General features: G+C 47.0%; 3 protein-coding genes across 9 annotated transcripts in view; 2 read left to right on the top strand and 1 right to left on the bottom strand.

Annotated features, from left to right (window-relative positions):
* Nucleotides 1–23: 23 nt before the first annotated feature.
* On the top strand, nt 24–4655 carry SPATA33 (spermatogenesis associated 33). 3 transcript variants are annotated; one of them, XM_089540611.1, is made up of 3 exons: nt 24–138; nt 1677–1832; nt 3360–4655. In XM_089540611.1, the coding sequence occupies exons 1-3, from the start codon at nt 126–128 to the stop codon at nt 3560–3562; spliced, it is 372 nt and encodes a 123-aa protein (XP_089396737.1). In that variant the 5' UTR covers nt 24–125; the 3' UTR covers nt 3563–4655. The 3 variants fall into 3 exon arrangements, with proteins under 3 accessions (XP_089396737.1, XP_089396738.1, XP_089396736.1); XM_089540612.1 differs by having other exon boundaries at nt 24–155; XM_089540610.1 differs by lacking the exon at nt 24–138 and adding an exon at nt 263–456.
* Nucleotides 4656–6012: 1357 nt separating this feature from the next.
* On the top strand, nt 6013–14166 carry LOC149305811 (cyclin-dependent kinase 10). Of its 2 annotated transcripts, XM_089540329.1 has the most exons (13): nt 6013–6164; nt 7129–7201; nt 8218–8289; nt 8829–8931; nt 9608–9689; nt 10951–11018; nt 11455–11507; nt 11612–11681; nt 11832–11891; nt 12413–12536; nt 13389–13528; nt 13646–13698; nt 13800–14166. In XM_089540329.1, exons 1-13 carry the CDS (start codon nt 6045–6047, stop codon nt 13901–13903), a joined length of 1122 nt encoding a protein of 373 aa, XP_089396455.1. In that variant the 5' UTR covers nt 6013–6044; the 3' UTR covers nt 13904–14166. The 2 variants fall into 2 exon arrangements, with proteins under 2 accessions (XP_089396455.1, XP_089396456.1); XM_089540330.1 differs by lacking the exons at nt 6013–6164; nt 7129–7201 and adding an exon at nt 8404–8629.
* Nucleotides 14167–16214: 2048 nt separating this feature from the next.
* SPATA2L (spermatogenesis associated 2 like) overlaps nt 16215–20426 on the bottom strand; it is a 5502-nt gene continuing 1290 nt past the window's right edge. The window contains exons 1-3 of one of the 4 annotated variants that reach the window (XM_089540589.1): nt 19489–19793; nt 19100–19409; nt 16215–18316 (exon numbers count right to left, since the gene is read on the bottom strand). In XM_089540589.1, the coding sequence (XP_089396715.1) occupies nt 17279–18316; nt 19100–19408 (1347 nt within the window). In that variant the 5' untranslated portion in view covers nt 19409; nt 19489–19793 and the 3' untranslated portion in view covers nt 16215–17278. Of the gene's footprint in view, nt 18317–19099; nt 19794–20426 lie in introns of those variants that run through there. The other 3 variants (XM_089540588.1, XM_089540590.1, XM_089540587.1) reach the window with 3 other exon arrangements.

Genomic DNA, 20426 nt, shown 5'->3' with positions numbered 1-20426 from the left:
TCGGCGCATGCGCAGGACGGAAAGCAAGAGAAGCGAGGAGGCGGGGCTTAGAGGGAATCACATGACGAGGCGGTGGACTAAACGATCATGGCGGGCGCCGATTGCCATGGCAACGAAGAGAGAAAATGGCGTCGCGAAGTGAGGCGCTGTTAAACGTAAACAGACGCACTGTGTTTTTATTAAGCAAGGCCCTCATTCAAGTCCCAAAATGGGGCCAGTCAAAGCGCCTCTTGCCCAGTAAAGCCCAGGCTCACTGCCTTATGAGTCAGGAAGGACTTCAAGGCACACAACAACAACAACAACAACAACAAAAGGGACCCAGAGCAAAGCTGAGACAAGGCTCTCAGTGCTTCATGAAGGACTGGCCCTTTTCTAAAGGCCCACATTCCACCTTCTGTGGCTGGGAAACAGTCCTTGGAAACTCCCTCCAAAAGGCAAACCTTGGTTTTTGCCATTGTATGTCATATAAGAGACAGACACCTGTTTACGTCTATGGCTTTGTCTATGGAATATGATGGGACTGGAGCATCCATGGATTTGGGCTCCCACAAGGGGCCCTTGGAAGGAAACAGTCCCCAAAGGATGCCAAGGACACCCTCCAATAACAACAATAACGATCATAATCTATTGTGTACAATGGGACTTGGGCATCCATGGATCTTGGTATCCACAGTGCCAGGGAGCCCCAGAACCAAACCCCAGCAGACACCAAGGACCCACTGTAGTAATAATAATAATAATAACAATAACAATCTATTGTTTACAGTGGGACTTGGGCATCCATGGATTTTGGTACCCACAAGAAGCCCTTGGAAACAAACCCCAGCAGATGCCAAGGGCCCACTGCACTGACCCCGGCGGCACCAGACCAAAGCTAGCCACCTTTCCCTTACCCACTTCATCCTTCCCTGGACTTTGGGGGCAGAAGAGGAGGAAGGGGGTCCCGACTAGGGCATCTCTTGAACTCAGCCCCTCCTTTGGCAGCAGCCCCTGGCCTCCTGCCTCTTTGGTGATGATGATGGCGCTTGGCTGGTGCTGAGTCACAAAAGGGCCCAGGCAATGCAAGCAAGGCTGCAGTTGAGCCAATGTAGGGGGCAAGGACTGATGGCTGATCTATGGGGCGCTCTCACAGCAAACATGAAGATGTGGCATCAGGTAAAGTGTGCTTCATTACAGAGGGATGTCCAAGAAAGGGACAGGTCAGTGCCAGGTGGAGCAGAGTCTGGTCAAGCTGGAAGGGCAGGCAACCTCCCTTATGGCTAGGCCTTTTAAATGCAAGGAATGGGAAGGGGAGAGTTGCCAGTTTGGGGTGAAGAACCAGAGTCGTGTCTGTTGTTCTTGTGTGCCTTGATTTATGGGGTTTTCTTGACAAGATTTGGTTCAGAGAAGGTTGACTTTCCAGTGTGACTTGATGGAGGTATGCATTGGCTTTCATGGCCAAGCGACGATTCGAACCCTGGTCGCTAGAGTTGTAGTCCAACACTCGAAACACTGGCTCATTGTGGCCTTGTGTCCATACTACCCCGTTATCGCTGTTTGATACCGCTTTTGCCTGCCTTGGATCCAGTCTTATGGAGTTGTAGTGCAGTCTGTAGGCAAAGAATTAGGATAAAGCAAAAAGGGAAAACAACACTGGTGTTATCTTGCCTTCTCTTCCCATTCCTTCCATTGTTTAGGTTCCTCGCAAGCAACTCACATGCCTCGAAACGCAGAGACCAGCAAGCCCAAAGACGCCAAAACAACCTTCCAAGAGACAACCCCGCATCCACACCCCGCAAACGTCCAGCCGTCGACATCCAGAGCTGTAAGGAAGCCCCTGCCAGTAGGAGAAGGTAAGAGAGGCGGATGCAGGGTGGCCAGACGTCCTCCTTTTCCAGGACGCATCCGGCATTTCAACCTCCTGTCCAGGAGGAATTCCAAAAGGCCTCCGTAGGGAGCATGACAAGGAAGCATGGACTTACGTTTACATTAGTGTCCTGAGCCTGTTTTCTTTTTCTGGTAATGTCCTACATTTTTCTTAAATATTATACATCTTCCTTGAATGCCCTACATTTTGCAGTGCCATGTCCTCCTTTGCAGTTAGGATATTTGGTCACCTGGGGCATAAGGGACGTCGCTGTTCTTGACCGCCACCGGATATGTACATGTGTGTGTGTGTGTGTGTGCGCTTGTGTGTGTGCATATACAATGGTATCCATTGGGGTTTGGATCCAAGACCCCTGTGGATCCCAAAATCCATGGATGTTCAAGTCTCATTGTACAGTGGGCCCTTGTTATCCGCTGGGGTTTGGTTCCAGGATCCCCGGTGGACAACAAAATCCATGGATGCTCAAGTCCCATTAAATATAATGGCACAACAAAATGGTATCCTTTATATAAAATGAAAAAGCAAGGTTTGCTATTTGGAATGTATACTTTTTTGGGATATTTTCAAGCCATGGGTGCTTGAATCTGTGGATGAAAAAAATCCATAGCTAAGGAGGGACGACTGTATACAATACCATTGTCAAATGGATCCCTTATCTAAAATGGCAAATCAAGGTTTGCTGTTTGGAATTTATATACTTTTGGAATATTTTCCAAGCCGTGGACGGTTGAATCCGTGGATAAAGGATCCGTGGATACGGAGGGCTGGCCATAGCATGTCAGTATGTGTTTTATTTTCAGTTTATGCTTAGTTTTACATAAAGTGGTGCTTAGTATCCACTGGGGTTTGGTTCCAGGAACAAAATCCGTGGACGCTCATGTCCCATTACATACAGTGGCATAACAAAATGATGTTCCTTATACAGAATGGGAAAATCAAGCTTGGCTTTTTGGAATTTTATTTTGTTTTAATATATTTTTAAGCTGTGAATGATTGAATCGGTGGATATGGAGGGCTGACTGTAGTATGTTAGTTTCAATATATATTTTTAGTTATTATGCAGTTGTCTCTTGGTATCCACTGGGGTTTGGTTCCCTGTGGATGCCAAAATCCATGGATGCTCAAGTCCCATTATATACAAGTTGTTATTATTATTATTATTATTATTATTAGTAGTAGTAGTCATATGAGAGTGGGCCCATAGTATCTGCTGGAGCTTGGTTCCAGGACTCCCTGTGGATTCTCAAGTCCCATTATATATAAGTATTGGCGAACATTTAGAGACTGCGACCTCAAACCCACTTATTTATTGCAAAGTGCCGCCTATCCCTCTGGCTTTCTAGTAATGAACTCTGGAGAACTCTGCGCTGGGACAACAGCACGCATGCCCACAGAGAGGGCTCTAGGTGCCCCTTTTGGCACGCATGCCATAGGTCCGCCACCTATGGCACTATGATAAGCACCACTTTCTCGGTTAATCTCTTCTTTGCAGTCTCTACGGATAAAATTGTGAGGAAGAAGCGCTTGATCCCGAAGATCATTGTCACGGGGCCCTCGGAAGAGGTCCTGGTCAACAGCTTGACCGACATCCTCCCAGAGACCAGAACCATCCGGGACACGGAGGAGTACGGGCCGTACAATGTCCACACCAAGCCCAGCACCGTAGACGCCTACAGGGCCGCCAAAGACCAGTGAGGGCCCATGCCACCATCGCTGCCGCCAGGGAGCCAAAATAAAATTCGGGGTGGTTGGGGCTCCTTAAGGAAACCTAGCAGCCCAGTCCTGGCCCCCTTCATTCAATAAATGGACCTCTCTATCACCACAATGGACCCTTTGGTGGTTTCACTTGATGGTTGGAGACAAAGGAGGAAGAGAGGCCAAGCACGGCCAGATGTTAAATGCCGGAATTGGACGTCCGCTTCCAAATAAATATGTTTGGTAAATGGCTTTGAAAGGTTCCCAGTCAATTCCAGACACCCCTCTCTTTCCCTCTCTGCTGCCTGGGAAGGCAAGATATCATTGCAATAAACCAGCAAAGTTCCAGAATCCTCCCCTGTTGGAAATGATGGGATTTGTAGTCCAAAGAAAGGAAGTTTTTCAAAACGTTGGTTCTGGGTTATACCTTGGGGATGGCGTCCTAGAAGCGAGAAGCGGTGGACTTGCCTTCGCTGGAGGTTTCTTGACGTAGGTCCAGAACACACAGCAAAAATAATCCAGTTTCAGACCGCTTAAACTGCCCTGGCTGAGTGCTAGGGAATCCTGGGGATTGTAATTTATTGTGGTACTCGGTATTGTAGTTTCCCAAACTACAGTTCTCAGAATTGCCTAGCATTGAGCCAGGGCAGTTAAAGCGGTCTCAAACTGGATTGCTTCTGCACCATAGATGCCCATCTATGAGAGATGCTTTAGCCAGGGAATGTGATGCCTTGGCTTTTGTGATGGTGCACAAACTTTTTTGTTTCATGTAAGAAATAATTTGCAATATTGCGTATAGACTTACCTTCTGGCTTTTGTGTATAAAGTGTATACAAAATGTAAATGAATTTTGCGTTTAGATGTGGGTCCCATCTCCAAGATATCTCATTTGTCGATGCAAATACAATGCAGATTTTGTATTCCAAAATCCCCCAAAATAAATAAATCCCAAACCCCAAACACTTCTGAACTTGTACTTGGACCCCACTGCTATAGGCGCATCCCATGGCATCCTGGGATTTGTAGTTTAGGGAAGGGATACTTGGAAGAACTCCCTGCCAAAGACATCCAGAATCCACAAAACAGCGATGATATTGGCCATACAAAAAAGTTTTAAAGTATTTTTAACACATTTTAATCTTTTTAATATGTATTTTATTCTTACTTGTTTTACTATTGTAATAATTTAATTCTAATTTAATGTACTATTTTTGTATGCTTTTTTTTGTATACTGTTTTTAATGTTGTGAGTCCCAGGAAAGGGTGGGATATAATAATAATAATAATAATAATAATAATAAATGTTTATCTATATAGCGCCGTAAATCTACATGGCACTTTACGGAGATCGTAAATTCAACGCATAACCTGCCAATGAAGTCCAACCTAAAAAGTCATGAGATATAAGTAATATAAATTATTGTTCTTTTAATATTGCGAAGCCATTCTGAGTCCCAGAGAAAATAATGGTATACAAATAAATATAATAATAATAACAACAACAACAACAATAATAATAAATATACTGTGATTAGGCTAATGAGCTCATTAAAATACGACCACAACCCTATAAAAACTATTTAAAAACCAGGCAATACCTCAACAATCTTGAGAAGATTAAACAATATCAAACTACAGTTCGAAAATAAAACGTCTTCCATTTGGGTTTGAAGCCAAAGGAGAAATCATCTGTAAATTTAATAATAATAATAATAATAATTGCAGCTGTTTTGGGCATTTTGGTTGGAATGAGATGGCAAATGGCTCTCGGGCGCCCTCCTGTGGCTGAAGTGGCGCACTTTGGCCCCTTGGTGCATCCCGATAGATCCATCCATCGCGCCGGTGTCTCGATCTATGGCCTCAGCCATGGACCTTGGGCGAGGAAGAGGAGGCCATCCCTCTCCGTCTGCATCCGCCTCCCTTCATATATATATATATATATATATATTAAAAAAATTGTGTATACGCTCACAAGTCACACTCTCTCAGCCTCAGGGGAGGGCCATGCCAAACCTATATATATATATATATATATACACACACACACACACACACATAATATTACACATGGTTTTATATACATATATATAATTATATATATATACATATATACACACACATTATTTATTTATTTTTATTCATTTATGGTATTTATACCCCGCCCTTCAGCCCTAATGGCTATCAGAACGGCTTACAATTATTATTTTTAATTAGACATTAATATACATACACACACACACATATATATATATATATATACACACACTAAACACATTTACACACACACACACTCCTCCCATTCCTGGCTTTGGGGCGCTTGCGATGATCCCCAAAAGCGTGTCTCCAAAATGTCTCTTGCTGCAACCAAAAGCAAAGGAAGGAGAGCGCTTCCTCTCCTGTCCAGCAGATGGCGATGGAGGGACACACAAAACATCCCGGCAAAAGGAAGAGAGGCGGAGGAGGGAGGAGGAAAGCAGCAGCCATGGCTGCAGCAGCTGCAACCGGACCTGGATCTGGACCGCCCGAACCGGAGCCCGAGGCCCTCCGCCTGAAGCAGATCCGCCGAGGGGGAGGCTTCTTCAGTGTCCCTCCGAGGCACAGGGTGAGTGGCAGGACTACACATCCCAAGGGTCACCACCATTATCATCACTACCCCTTTTGCAAGCCTGGCTAAAGAGTGGGAGACCTTTGCATTGACCTGTCACATTGCAATTATTATTATTATTATTATCATTATCATTATTATTATTATTATTACTGTGGGGCAGCGCTTGCAAAGCTCCTTGCACTGCAGCAGCCACCCCAGGGCTGAGCTGCATGCACAAGGCTGAGACGCCATAGGTTTCCTGCATGGAGGAGGCTGAGACTCTCTAGCCCTCCTGCTGAACAAGGCTGAAGGTTTAGTCCTTCTATATGCAAAAGGCTGAGACTCTGTAGCTCTCCTGCATTCTTAACCAAAGAGAAGGTTAAGAGGTGATATGGTAGAGCCCTGTTTAAATACTTGAAGGGATGTCATATGGAGGAGGGAGCAAGCTTCTTTTCTGCTGTTCCAGAGACTAGGATATGGAGCAGTGGATGGGAACTATAGGAAAAGAGATTGTACCTTAACATTAGGAGTAACTTCCCGACAGTAAGAGCTGTTCACAGTTCAACAGCGGAATACAATCCCTCGGAGAGTCTCCTTCTTTGGAGGTCTTTAAGCAGAGGCTGGATGGCCATCTGTCCAGGGAGGGCCTGGGTTATGTCCTCCTGTGTGGCCAAAGTGGACTGGACTGGGTGGCCATTGAGGTCTCTTCCAACTGTATGATTCTGTGCACAAGGCCAAGACTAGTCCATAGCTTTCCTTCATGCACAAGGCTGTGACTCCATAGCCCCCATGTACGGACCTTATTTGGACCACAGTTGCCAGCATGAATTGGCTGGGGAGTATGGGGTTTGTTGTCAAAACAGACTTTCTCCCCAGTCTGCAAGCCCTGTGTCCTCAGCAGCAGCAGCAGCAGCAGCAGCAGCAGCAGCAGCATCTCCTTCAGGTCCAGGTTTGTGTGACCTTCCATTTCTTCTTCCAGCTGGGAAGATGCCGGAGCGTGAAGGAGTTCGAGAAACTCAATCGGATCGGAGAAGGGACCTACGGCATCGTCTGTGAGTGACCCATAACCCAAGATGCAGGGAAGCATAAAACCATGGAGCCCCAGAGTCGGAAGGGGACCCCAGGATCATCTAGAAAGACCCCTTCTTTGGTTTGGTTCCAGGACTCCTCATGGATTCCAAAATCTATAGATGTTCAAGTCCCATTATATACAATAGGATATTATTGTTATTATTATTGCAGTGGTCCCTTGTTATCCACTGGGGTTTGGTGCCAGGACCCCCATGGGTACCAAAATCTGTAGGTGTTCAAGTCCCATTATATACAATGCGGCATTATTATTGTTATTATTAGTCCTTGGAATCCGCTGGGGTTTGGTTCCAGGGCCAGCCACGGATATCAAAATCCGTGGATGCTCAAGTCCCATTATATACAATGGGGTAGTAACATGGGGTCCCTGATATAAAATGGCAAAATCTAGATCTGCTTTTGGGAATTTATATTTAATATTGTCATGCTGTGGGTGTTTGAATCCATGGAGAAAGAATCTGTGGATATGTAGGGCTGACCACAATGGGATTTGAGCATTTTGGTATCCACAGGAAGTCCAGGAGCCAAACCCCAGAGAAGACCAAGGGCCCCCAGTGTATAAGACAGAATCTGCTAGCCTTTTCTTTTTGCAAAATCGTGCTTGTGTGTGATCCAACAGAAGCAACTCCTTCCTTCCTTCCATAGTTGATTAAATCTGTAGGTCTAGATATCTTGGGTGGGAATTGTGTGGCCTTCCGGATGTTAGTTGACTGCAGTTCCCAGCATCTCAAAGCAGGCATAGCCATGGATGAGCCATGATGGGAGTTGCGGTCCAGCAACATCTGGAAGACCATGCTTCACACCACTCAGCTAAGTGGGATGGCTACTGGGATGGGTTGGAAATGGGGCCAAGAAGCTGTGTCTGGGGGCTGTGGGCGGCCTATAAGCTGCATTTTCCCCACCCTTGGCCTTCATCCATTCATCAAGGAGGAAGATGGTTGACCCAAAGAAGAGAGTTCCTATTGTTCTGCCTTTTCAGATCGTGCCCGGGACACCCAGACGGACGAGATTGTGGCTCTGAAGAAAGTGCGGATGGATAAAGAGAAAGACGGTCAGTGCCAAAGGAGACCCACCTTCAAGGGTTTGGGTCAAAGAAACAGGACCACTACAGCCCCTTATGGGGACTCTAAGGCAAAAACCTATCATGAGGTTTTTCTTTGTCCAGAGGATGTTTACCATTGCCTTCCTCTGAGGCTGAGAGAGCATGACTTGCCCAAAGTCACTCGGTGGGTTTCAATGGCTGAGCTGGGAATCGAACCCTGGTCTCCAAAGTCGTACTCCAACACTTAAAGTACTACGCCACGCTGGCTCTCGAAGAAGGTCTTGGGAACTTATTTATTGTATTTATTTCAAGGATTTTGATCCCACTTTTCTCTGCAATGAGAGTCAAGGTAGGTTACAATTTGTCCCACAAGGATTCATGTTGGATATACTTAGCTTGGAAAAGAGAAGACAGCGGTGGCACAATACAGCTATCTTTAAATATCTGGCTACAGAAATGGAAACTGTAAGAAAAGTGGAAGCTGGTGCGTTTTGCATCCCGTACTTTCTTCATAACCTCTTAATGGGGGCCTGTTTTGCACCCAACAGGGATCCCCATCAGCAGCCTGCGAGAGATTACCCTCCTCCTGAAGCTCCAGCACCCCAACATCGTGGAGTTGAAAGAGGTGGTGGTGGGCAACCATCTGGAGAGGTACCAACCAGACCCATCATATTTCCTTAGGGCAATGAGAAGTGGGCACCGGCTTCTCCTTCCTCTGCGCTTCGCACCTGGCACTGAACACTTGCATGGCTGAATGGCCAAAGGGGCTCAGGCCGGGTCAAAGTGGCAGAGGTTGCCTTCAGACAAGCGTGAAAGGAAAATCTGGGGACAGGGCAAGTCAAGAGCAAAGGCAGCTAGCAGTGTTGCCTTTCAATGTCTTTTAATTCTAGTGATAATTATATGTGTTAGTGTTTTAGTGATGTGGACTTTTTTATCTGTATCTGCTTTAAATATTGCACCTTTCATTTATTTATATTTCATCTTTATTACCACTGCTAGTTGTCATCGTTGTTAAAATCTAAACCAGGCAGAGAAGAAAGCAAAAATATAGTTTTCATGGGAACTTGTTGTTGTTGTTGTTGAACTTGAGCACTCCAGTGGTCTCTAAGTGGGAGAGGGGATTCCGGGCAAAGTACCTTTTTCAAGTTTGCTCCAAAATGCAGGTTGACTCTCCTTTAACACAAATGTTTGGGACCAGAAGTGCTTTGGATTTTTCTATCTTTTATTTTTTGTGTGTGTGTCTGGATTTTGGAATACCTGTATTTGCTGTCCTGTCTCTAAATGCCGCGCGAAAGCTGTGTCTCTCTGTGTGGTTTTGTTCGTGCAGCATTTTCCTGGTGATGGGCTACTGCGAACAAGACCTGGGAAGCCTCCTGGAGAACATGCAAGCCCCTTTCTCCGAAGCCCAGGTGCGTACAAAACAGCCGCCCCGTTTTGCTTGGCCTTGCAAGAACGGAGAAAGAGTCCCCAGCAGCCCTTCCGCACTACACAGTTACTACACTACAATGCCACTGTTATCTGCCCATATTTATTTCATTTATATTTCGCCTTTCTCCTGACATTGAACCCAAGGTGGCTTACAAGGCCAGTTGAAACAACATACAGCTAAAACCTTATTCTATAATAAAATAAAAATCATAGAATCATAGAATCGTAGAGTTGGAAGAGACCCCAAGGGCCATCCAGTCCAACCTCCTGCCATGCAGGAAATCCAAATCAAAGCATCCCCGACAGATGGCCATCCAGCCTCCGTTTGAAGACCTCCAAGGAGGGAGAGACCACTACACTCCAAGGAAGTGTGTTCCACTGTTGGACAGCCTTTACTGTCAGGAAGTTCCTCCTAATGTTGAGGTGGAATCTCTTTTCCTGCAGCTTGCATCCATTGCTCCGGGTCCTAGTCTCTGGAGGAGCAGAAAACAAGCTCCCTCTTCAAAAAGCAATTCCACTAAAAGCACAAAGTGTGAAGTCAAAGGCTTTCAAGGCCGGCAGCCATAGATTTTTGTGGGGTTTTTGGGCTATATGGCCATGTTCTAGTAGAGTTTATTCCTGATGTTTCGCCAGCATCTTTCTCTGAAGATGCCAGCCACAGATGCTGGTGAAACATCAGGAATCAACTGTATTAGAACATGGCCACAGAGCCCAAAAAACCCACAAAAAAAAGTTTAAAGCACATTTTAAAATAATAATAAAATGACAACGTACCTGCTTAAAAGGGCCTTCTTTGCTAGGAGTTCAGAGCTAATGCTCTGCATAATAAAACTGTCCTTCCCTGCTATTGGGAAAGAGAGCAGAGACGTGGGTCCATGGAGCTTCCCATAGGAAGGAGGCCCAAAGCTTTTCCCTATGTCCTCCTCTCCAAACATGCCTGGGATGGTTGGTTTTGGGGATGAGAAACAGCTTTGGGAAAACAGCTCTAGCCCCATTTTGTGACACTACGTATTTCCAGGAATTTCATTGCTCTGGGTTGGGTTCCCAGAGTATTTGCTGTTTCTGCATTCAGTTGGTTCAAAAAGATCCCATTTAGCTTTGCGTATTGTGTATCTCAGGGTCTCAAATGCCTAGAGCAGACGGTTCCAATAATGGGGAAAATAATGCATTAAAAAAAAGACCTGTTTAATGGTGCTTCGTTCATTTGATCCCGCTCTCCCCACTTTTCTTGCCCGGCTGCAGGTGAAGTGCATCATTCTCCAGGTCCTGAAGGGCTTGCAATACCTCCACGACAACTTCATCATCCACAGGTATGGGAAGAGATCCAGCCTCCAGCCCCATCTATTCTCCCATGAATCTCTCCGAGATGGGAAACCATCCTTCCCAAATATCTCCAGGAGCATTTGGGGACTATAACTCTCAGGACCCCTGAACAAGCATTTGGGGACTACCACCACCCCAATCCCCCAGCAAGCATTTTTGAGACAACTCCTAGAGTCCTGAGCAATCATTTTGGTATTGGTATTACAATGGCCTATTATCCCAAGGCTTTTGGGGCTCCAAATCCCCAAGTTTCCAAACTGTTGGGACTACAATTTCCAGAGTCACTGCATGTTTTGGAGTACTACCAGGATCCCAGAAAATGATGAATCGACGTCTCCCAGAATCCATTCATTGGCACATTTTAGTAGTACTAAAAATGTCACTTTTTCTGAATGCTGGAACTTCTCTATCTTCCACCGACAGGGACCTGAAGGTGTCCAATTTGCTGATGACCGACAAAGGATGTGTGAAGACAGGTGAGTCTCCCTTGGGAATGTGTTGGCTCCCCTTGTCCCTAACACACTTGATTGTGATGCAACCAGACTTCCCTTTGACCTTGCCCATCCTCCCTCCCTTGCAGCGGACTTTGGCTTGGCCCGCGCGTACCGGGTGCCTCTGAAGCCCATGACCCCTAAAGTGGTCACCCTCTGGTGAGTCCGCACTGAGTGTCCCCTGACCCCTTCGTCCGTCATCCTGCAGAGGATGTGCGCCTCCACACAACAACAACTGACAATAACAATGTGTGAACCACAGCTTCTGTGGGTGTGTGTGTGTGTAACCCATCTCTTTCTCTCTTGCAGGTACCGGGCTCCTGAACTCCTTCTGGGGACAACAACACAGACCACTGCCATAGATATGTGGTAAGGAAAGGATTTCCCCCATTCTCCAAGTGAGGACCAGAGAACAAGCCAAAAATATGCATTCTTCTGGACTTTTGGGGTTTATAGGTCTGGGAACTCCAAGATATGGCTGACATCCTAGAATCATACCCTGAAAGCATAAAGCGATCCCAGGTGTAATTTATGCTCCCAGTGCCTTCCTGTTCTCTTTACCAACTAACCAGTGGCTGCAGGAATTTGCCAGACCAACAATTTAGCAATTGTCATAGCTCACAATTTGGAATCGGAGGAATCTGGATTTCAAGAGGTTTCTGGCTCCCTCCCCAAGTCTGAAAAGTTGGTGCTGGTGGCAAAGGCAGGGCATCATTTCTGGACAGAGCTGCTGAATACTTCTATATGCAGAGACTGGGAAAGAACAGGTGGTTAGCATTGATCCCTGTGTGTCTGTGTATTCTGGCCAAGGTCCTGGGTGGACATGTGGGGTGCATTGGCTGCCAGTGGGGCTTTTTCTGGACACTGACTCTTAAACTTTCCCTCTGCAGGGCAGTGGGTTGCATCCTGGCTGAGCTGTTGGCCCACAAGCCTCTGCTCCCTGGGAGCTCCGAGATCCAGCAGATCGACATGATCGTCCAACTCCTGGGAACCCCCAACGAGACCATCTGGCCAGTGAGTGCTTGCCTTGGCATCCTGAGCATCCCTGCCTCTTGCGACCATCTGTGTGTGCTGCTTTTCCAAACCCCAGCAAATAACAGAGAGGAAGGCTTAATGCCCAGCTGGGGAAGGGGTACAGATCACCCCTCTCCATGCCTCCTGGAAGGCTGCCCTGTTGCATTTCACTGCTCCGGCAATGATGTGGTAGCATGTGCGGCCATCACAAAAAAAGCTGGTGTTTTTTTTTTATCCATTTTGAAGATGGGTGAACTGCAGCTCCTGTGTAAACCGGCACATGTCTGGCCAGTTTTAAGCCAATTTGGCCAATTTAGGGGCAAAAAATATCCTCCAGCTTGTTGTGGATGCTTTTAGAGCTCTTTAAGGTCTATACTTTGGGGCCACATTGCCCACACAAGGTGGCGAACTATGGGCCACATGCAGCTGTTTTATGGTCCCAAAAATGCCTCCCTCAACTAATATTTTTTTCTGGAAGTGAGGTGGATTAGGTTCACATCCCTCAGAGTTAAACTGTGGAACTCATTGCCAACGGATGTAATGATGGCTTCCAAGCTGGACAGTTTTAACAGAGGATTGGAGGATAAGGGCCACCAGTGGCTACAAATAGACAGGCTATTGAGCAGCTCCCATATCAGAGAGAGTACAAGTCTCTATATATTATTTTTGGTGCATGGGCAGAAGGGTAGTCTTGTGTTTATGGTCTCCTGCTGGTAGGCTTCCCAGTTGGCTATTCTAGGAAGAGAGCACTGGACTAGCGAGGCCTTTGGTCTGATCCAAAACAGCTGCCTTTTTGCTCCATCCTCTCCATGGAGTTAAAAATAAACATTATTATTGTATTATTTTTCTTAGGGCTTTTCCAAACTGCCGCTGGTGAGCCAGTACACACTTCGGAAGCAGCCGTACAACAACCTGAAACACAAGTTTCCCTGGCTTTCGGAGGCTGGGCTTCGGCTCCTGAATTTCCTCTTTATGTACGACCCCAAGAAAAGGTAAATTGGAGCCCAGGGCTTTTGACTTGTTTCTGCCTCTGCTCAACCACAGCGGGAGAAAAGGTGGGTACAAACTGAATAACGAAAGTGTGTTATTTTCTCCTTTCTCTGGCACAGAGCTACAGCCAGCGACTGCCTGGAGAGCTCCTACTTCAAGGAGAAGCCTTTGCGTAAGTCCTTCCCTGCCTGAGGCCCTACTCCCAGACTGTGGGGTCTTTCTCCCCATTCCACTTGAATGCCACCTGACCCACCTTCTCCCTTTTCCCACCAGCCTGTGAACCAGAGCTGATGCCCACCTTCCCTCATCATCGCAACAAGCGGGCAGCGGCAAGTGCCACCGGGGCAGAGTGCGTGGGCAAACGCAGCCGTCCGTGAGGAAGGGGGCCAACGGCCGGTAAAGGACGCACATCACAGATTAAGGTCCTACTTCTCTGCCAGAGAACAGCATGGCTCAATAGATGGACCCGGATTGCCCTCCGCAACCACCACCATCACGCCACTTGTGCTGCTGAAGATTCAGGTTTTTGACCTCCTGTCTCTGCCACAGACTACTTGGGGTGCCTTGGGGGACTTTCTAGGACAAACAGGATTGCCTCCTGGATGGATGGGACCCTTTGAATAAAGTGTGGGTTGCTACAGCAGGGTTATTCTTGAATTTAAATGTTCACCAGGGTGAACACATTAGCCAAGGCACTAGGGCAATATATATTGTACATCTCCATGTGCTGAGTTGCACACTGATCCTATATCTCTTCAGCACAGCATAAACACCTGCCAGGGGAGTTACCTTAATGCAGTACAACACATACGGATCAATGGTTAATGAAAATGACTTCAAATCTATTAAGCAGCTGCAGTAAAAGCAGCACATGGAAACAATGCAGACACACACCTTGCAACAACTAAGGCAGTGAAGATGAATTCCTGACAGGCAGAGCTTGGAGATGTTACCTTTTCAGGACTAGCTGGGAGATTCTGGGAGCTGTTGTCCAGAAAAGTAACTTTTTCCAGGCTCTGCTAACACCCAGCCACCACACCCCTGCAATCCCCACCACCACTAGCAGCTTCATAGAAAAGGGGGTTGTGACTCCCTGCTGCTCCCTGTAAGTTATGTGAATGGAGGGTACATAGCACACACCAAGTTTGCAGTGGCAAGAATATATAACTGGAAGCAGAAATAGCTTTTCTGCAAAGTAATGGAAATATGTTGATGCTCCCCTAGCCAAAATTTGTATGTGTGTGTTAGTGTGTGTGTATATATATTTACGGTATTTATACCCTGCTCTTCAGCCCTAAAGGCTCTCAGAGCAGCAGATAGTTATTCAGACTATATTCATAAATATGTCAGTACAGTTTTTATACGCACACTCACACCTCAAGGGTTTTTCTGCAGTTGATGACTGGAAGCAGAAATAGCTTGTCTCCAAGGTATTGGAAATTATATTTATATATATATATATATATATTCACCCCATACCTTGGAGACAAGCTATTTCTGCTTCCAATCATCAATTGCAAAAAACCTTTGGTCTCCTATAGCTTCCATCCTTGTTCTTGCTCCCTTGCTTGTTCTCTGATTTTGTTTAGCAAGGAGAAGGTCAGAGGCTCTGCCCCTGCAAGCTCTGCATCAGCCTTTCAGAGCAGACTCCCTTTGGATTTTTTTGGGGGGGAGGGAGGCTTTTAACCAGGAGCCTCTTCTCTGATTCATAGAAGTGCTGCTGGCGCCCACAGCTTAGCAACAAGCTTCTAGTGCCTCAATGCCAAAGAGGAAAGTTGCCCACGCTTCTTGTGACGGTGGCTGGTCAAGCACTGGGGCTCAACCAGGGGCGCTTGCCGGAGTGAGAGCCTGGCACAGGCAGGAGAAGAGTAAGAGTAAGGGTGGGCACTGTCCTTATCACAACTGGGGGTTGTTCCTTTCAAAGTTTGGAAAAGTTACTTTGAGGAAGGGATCCCACATGCAAAAACTCCCCCAGTCCACAGGGCCAGTGGGAAAGGGTAGTCCAAACAAGTAACTTTCCCCAGCTCTGCTTTGGAAACAGTTCCCATCAATGCATCATTCCACTGCTGCTATTTTCAAACCGCAAGTTATCTTCTGTAACTGTTAGGAAACTCTTGCCTGGTTAGTTCAGAGATACAAATGATGCTGGCATACACAGAGACAAAGCTGGTCCAGCTCAGGAGTCTTGGCTGCCTGGGTTGGCAGCAACTTCATGCCACGCCAGGCAAAGAGAAACCATTCCCAACCTTTGCTGCCTGAGACTCTTGTCAATGGCAAACGCCGTGGAGGTTTCAACAAGGAACGTCCTGCATGCAAAACAAAGGCTCTGCTACAGGTTTGTCTGAAATTCCAAAATCCAGCACAAGTAACGTAGTACATAATTCTTTGCGAGGCTGGAAAGAGATGTGAACATCTGTGAAATGGTGAGAATCCATACCTCTCACCATTTCACAGATCCTCAGTCTCTCCAGCCTTCTTATATCTCATTATGTATATGCAAGCACAGGAATTCCACAATCTGGAATACAGAGCACTTCTGGTCCCAAGAATTTTGGATAAGGGAGACTCAACCTACAGCCCCTACCAAGTGTCTTCCAAGAAAGGGTCCGTCCAACCAGTGAAACCCCTTTGCCCTGGACTTCCAAACTACCCATGGGGAGAAAGAAGGGAGGGCGAGACATCCAAACAGACTTTTAATTGGTTTATTTCAAATTAAACTCCTGTTAAGACACCAGGGCGAGGCATGCGCCAAAGACTTGAACACAGCTCAGGTCTTGCATAACCGTAGGCACTCAGCTTTCCCATGAGGAGCATACCATTAAGTGCTTCTTTGAAAAAGTGCCCTATGCCCATTTACCCCAAAACAGGAGAAATCTAGGCCAGGTATAATGAAGGAAGGAGCAGCCAAGCCTCCCTCCTTCCTGCGCCTCTTGGCCCAAGCTCTTTCCCTGCGCACATTTCAAAATCTGGATCAAGGAAGCAGCTGAACTTTGGAATGTCAGAAGGGGCAGACCGCAGCTTGCAAAAAAGGGACTACAAATCCCAGAATCCCCCAGTCAGTGCAGCCAGTGGGGGATTCTGGGAGTCATAATCCACAACAAGCCATTTCTCTGACCTCTGGGGGAGATACACATCTAGTCACACTGTTTCTATGTCCTGGTATTGCAAAGGACAGTTTCCTACAAACAAGGCTGCTGTCTCTTTCCTGTCTTCCACTCTCCTCAGCCAAGTTATTGGACTCCCAACTGAAACCACCTTTTACCTGAAGTCAGGAGCATACCTGGTGTTCAGTGGCAAAGCAAGAAAAGACCTCACTTGCCAAGCAGACATAACAGGGATTTTAACCAGGACTGGACCGTCGGAACAAATAGTCCCACTAAGTTTCCCAACGTCCAGGAGATACAACTTGCCATTTTTGCAAAGAGAAAGAGGCACGCTCCTCAAAGTTGTGCATGTCTTTGGCAGAGTGGAGGAGGCATGTTTATTTGGTTTTTGTTGTTAAACTACAGCTTCCAGAATCCCCCAGCCAGCTATTGACTATGCAGGCTAGGGGATTATGAGAGCTGTAGTCCCCAAAATATTTCAGTTGCTGGTGGAGGTGTGGGCAGGGTGTTTTTCCCTGAAAAATGTTTTCAAAATTGGAGGAGCAAGGACAGAAAACAATGGCAGCTCCTGTGCATGAATACACAGTGCCGGAACCACAAAGGGAACACTGTAAATGCCCCACAAGGTCCAGCTGGGCCTCCTCCAGGCTACTGCCAGGCCGCTTCCCCCTCGTGCAGCAGTTTGTCCACCTCAGTCCGCTGGAGCCACAAACGCTGCTGCTGCTTGGTCTGGAGCTCTTCCACTTGGTGGCTGTTCCCCCGGCAAAGCTGGGCCCCGTCGCATCCAGAGCTGTGCAGAGAGCGGCAGGTGTTGCAGCAAGATGCCGGCAGTGTTCCCGGGCTCAGGCACAAATGCAAGCGGTAGTGGGGCAGCTCGGCGCCTGGGGCCTGAGCCCGGCGTGCCCTGACAGGGCTGAGCTGCGGGTTCCTAGGCTGCCCGGCAGAAGGAGATGCCAGGCCGCTCGCCCCGTGGGCCTGGAAGCTGGCGCTGTCATAGGGAGGCCCTGGAGACAAGAACTGGTTGGTGGACTGAGCCGGATAATCCGTGTCCGTTGCCCGGCTGAGCTCCCGCCTCAGGGAGATGAAGGAGAAGGAGGTCTCCAGGTCAGGGTCGTCGGAGGCTGGGATCCCATTGCCGTAGGGCTGATCCGGGCCAGCCGCCCAGACCTTGCTCCTGTTCTCCATGAGCGCTGGATTCCACAGATGATGCTGCCGGCTCCTGGGACTGCTGCGTTCGCAGAGAGGAAGAGGATGCTGCGAGGAGAGCCGGCTTCCTCCCAGGGCCTCGGCATATGGACTCTGCCCCTCCGGATCCTCCCGGTACAGATCGATCCCCTCGGGCAGCTCCACTCTGGTCTCCCTGCCTTTCGGCCAGTGGACCAGGCTCCGGAGTTTGGCCACACAGGTCTCCAAACTGCCGGTGGATTCTTTCCGGGCCTTCAGGAGGTCTTCTGGCGAGAGGACACAGGGCTCCAGTTCCTCCACCAGCTTCCCCAGGATCTCACACTCCACCCTGGCCGCAAAAAACCCACAAGCGGCACAGAGCAGGGAGGTCCCAGGAGGAAGCTGGGAGATGGTCAGGTGGAGGTTGTCCCGCTGGACGTAGCCCAGGCGGCGGAAGCTCCTGGCGATGTCGGCCTCGGGAAGGACTCCCCGCAGGACATGGACATAGACACCGGAAAAGGTCTGTGAAAAGAGAGATGTCCCCATCAGTTCCGGGCCTCTCTCCTCTCGCTAGGAACACTGCCACTTCCAATTATATATAAGCCTGGGTAAGGTCTAAAAGAAACTCCTAGGCTGTGGAAGTCCTCCCTGCAAGAGGCTCAGGTTATCCTTTTGGTCTCCTTCTGCTGATAAGCAAAGACCTTGTTATTTAGACTGGTTTTTGGTGACGAACTGGTCACTGCAGGGTGCCTTTGCTTTTAACTGCTGTACTTCTTACCTTCTGGTGTTTGCAACTGCTTGAAATCAGTATCTCCAACAGAGTGGCTAATACAGTTGGCCCTCTGTATGTACGCAGATTCTGTATCCATAGATTCCACCATCCACATCTGGCTTGAAATATTTTGCTTAATTCACCTTTTTCTATGTACCTCTATCTTATATTTACATCGATTCTAAAAATCCGGGGAATTTAATTAATTTCTTTACGGGGATTTTGAATGAATAATAATAATAAATATTGGAGAAATCCGGGGATTTGGGATTTTGGTAAACCATTCCAGGGAATATCTTCAAGGCTTGTTGGCAACACTGCTAAAGACTGATGTTTTACACAGTTATTCTCTTCTTTTAAGTTGTAAGTATTGCTGAGCATATGTCATCAAAGTCATTGCAATTTTTTAAATGTGGAAATAACAATAAAAATTATATATATATATATATGTATGTATGTATGTATGTATGTCCAGTTGGTGTTGCCATTGCATCCTCCCTCTCCCACCCCAAGAGCAACCCAGCAATGCTCACCTTTATGGTGCCAAACTCCTTCCGCCAAGGGAAGAAGTAGAGGTTGATGGCGGCCAGCTCCAGCACTTCGAAAGCCTTGCCGAGGCTCTGGAGGGCCGGTCCCAGGTCCAGGTGTCCACGCAAAGCCGCGGCCAGCGTGGCGAAGGTGTCCTCCCCTTGCAAGGCGTAGTGCAGGTCCGGATCCGCCAGCAAATGGTGCCACAGCAGTTCTTTCAGGGACTGGTCAGTGCAGACGCCAGTGTGGCCCCGGCGGAAGTCCCTCTGCAAACAGCGGCAGTATTCTTCCTGCAGCGCCGAGCCGGGAGTCATCCTGCAACGGGAAAAAGAGTGGGATCCTGACCCTATTTCTACTCCAACAACAACATGTAGAAGGTTAAAGGGGTCCATACCTTGGGTCAGAATGGGGACTGCAGTCGAGACATAAGAAGAAGAAGACCAGGATCAAAAATATCTCTCATTACATATAGGAACCTGGCTGGTGGCCATGATCCTATATGCAAGAAGGTGGAAGGAGGCCGAAATTCTTGATCTTCAGGAATGGAAACTGAAGATGTCTGACTGTATGGAAAACGACAAATTGACATTGCTTCTAAGAGATGCACCGGCTGAAAAATTTGACAAAGATCGGGGCAGGAAGTACAAATACTTGAGCCCAACATAAGCAAGATAATAATAATAATAATAATAATAATAATAATAATAACAACAACAATAGAGAGAAGAGAGGGATTACAGGGTTGAGATTTGGCTTCAAAGTAACTTAGGAAGTTTGTGATTTTATGTCCAGTGTATTTTCTGACACTAAAAAGGGGGTTACAGCCACTCAAACGTGTGATTTGGACATTGCTCTAAGCTCTTTTTTATGTTACAATTTTTAAAATATTATTATTATTATTATTATTATTATTATTATTATTATTATTTATACCCCACTCTTCAGCCATCATATATGTAAAATAATTTTATGTCATATATAAAATGCTGGTATACCATATCCAGAGAAATAAATAAATACGTTTTCGCAGGCAGGAAATGTAAGGAATATGATGCTATACAATAGCGTGACATTGTTTGTAATAAGGTTGGCAATACAAATAATTCAGAGGGAGGAAATAATTGACCGGTCTTTACAGAAGCAATCTATCAATGAGAGAGAGGCCCTTAGGAAATCAATGGGAGCGATTGCTTTTTGTTGCTGCTTTCTTTGAAGGAAGGCGCTGCTGAAGTCAGGAAGGGAGGACTGGAGTCTCCGGACCGGTCATTGTCCAGTCGGTGCTTACAGTTGATGGGTCTGGTTTTATGGCCTTTTCCCTGTTGGTTTGTTATG

The sequence above is a fragment of the Sceloporus occidentalis genome, unplaced genomic scaffold (genome assembly GCF_023333645.1).
Source record: "Sceloporus occidentalis isolate IW3139 unplaced genomic scaffold, rSceOcc1.0.p SCAF_10, whole genome shotgun sequence".
In the NCBI taxonomy this organism is placed as follows: domain Eukaryota; kingdom Metazoa; phylum Chordata; class Lepidosauria; order Squamata; family Phrynosomatidae; genus Sceloporus; species Sceloporus occidentalis.
This window is presented reverse-complemented; position numbering and strand designations above follow the sequence as displayed.

Excerpts from the sequence above, each read along its gene's own strand:
- SPATA33 (XM_089540610.1), top strand. The coding sequence starts at position 354 with ATGAAGGACTGGCCCTTTTCTAAAGGCCCACATTCCACCTTCTGTGGC. Across the intron at positions 457-1,676 it reads AAACCTTGGTTTTTGCCATT|GTTCCTCGCAAGCAACTCAC; the intron begins GTATGTCATATA and ends TCCATTGTTTAG. Across the intron at positions 1,833-3,359 it reads GCCCCTGCCAGTAGGAGAAG|TCTCTACGGATAAAATTGTG; the intron begins GTAAGAGAGGCG and ends TCTTCTTTGCAG.
- LOC149305811 (XM_089540329.1), top strand. The coding sequence starts at position 6,045 with ATGGCTGCAGCAGCTGCAACCGGACCTGGATCTGGACCGCCCGAACCG. Across the intron at positions 8,932-9,607 it reads GTGGGCAACCATCTGGAGAG|CATTTTCCTGGTGATGGGCT; the intron begins GTACCAACCAGA and ends TTGTTCGTGCAG. Across the intron at positions 11,892-12,412 it reads ACCACTGCCATAGATATGTG|GGCAGTGGGTTGCATCCTGG; the intron begins GTAAGGAAAGGA and ends TTCCCTCTGCAG.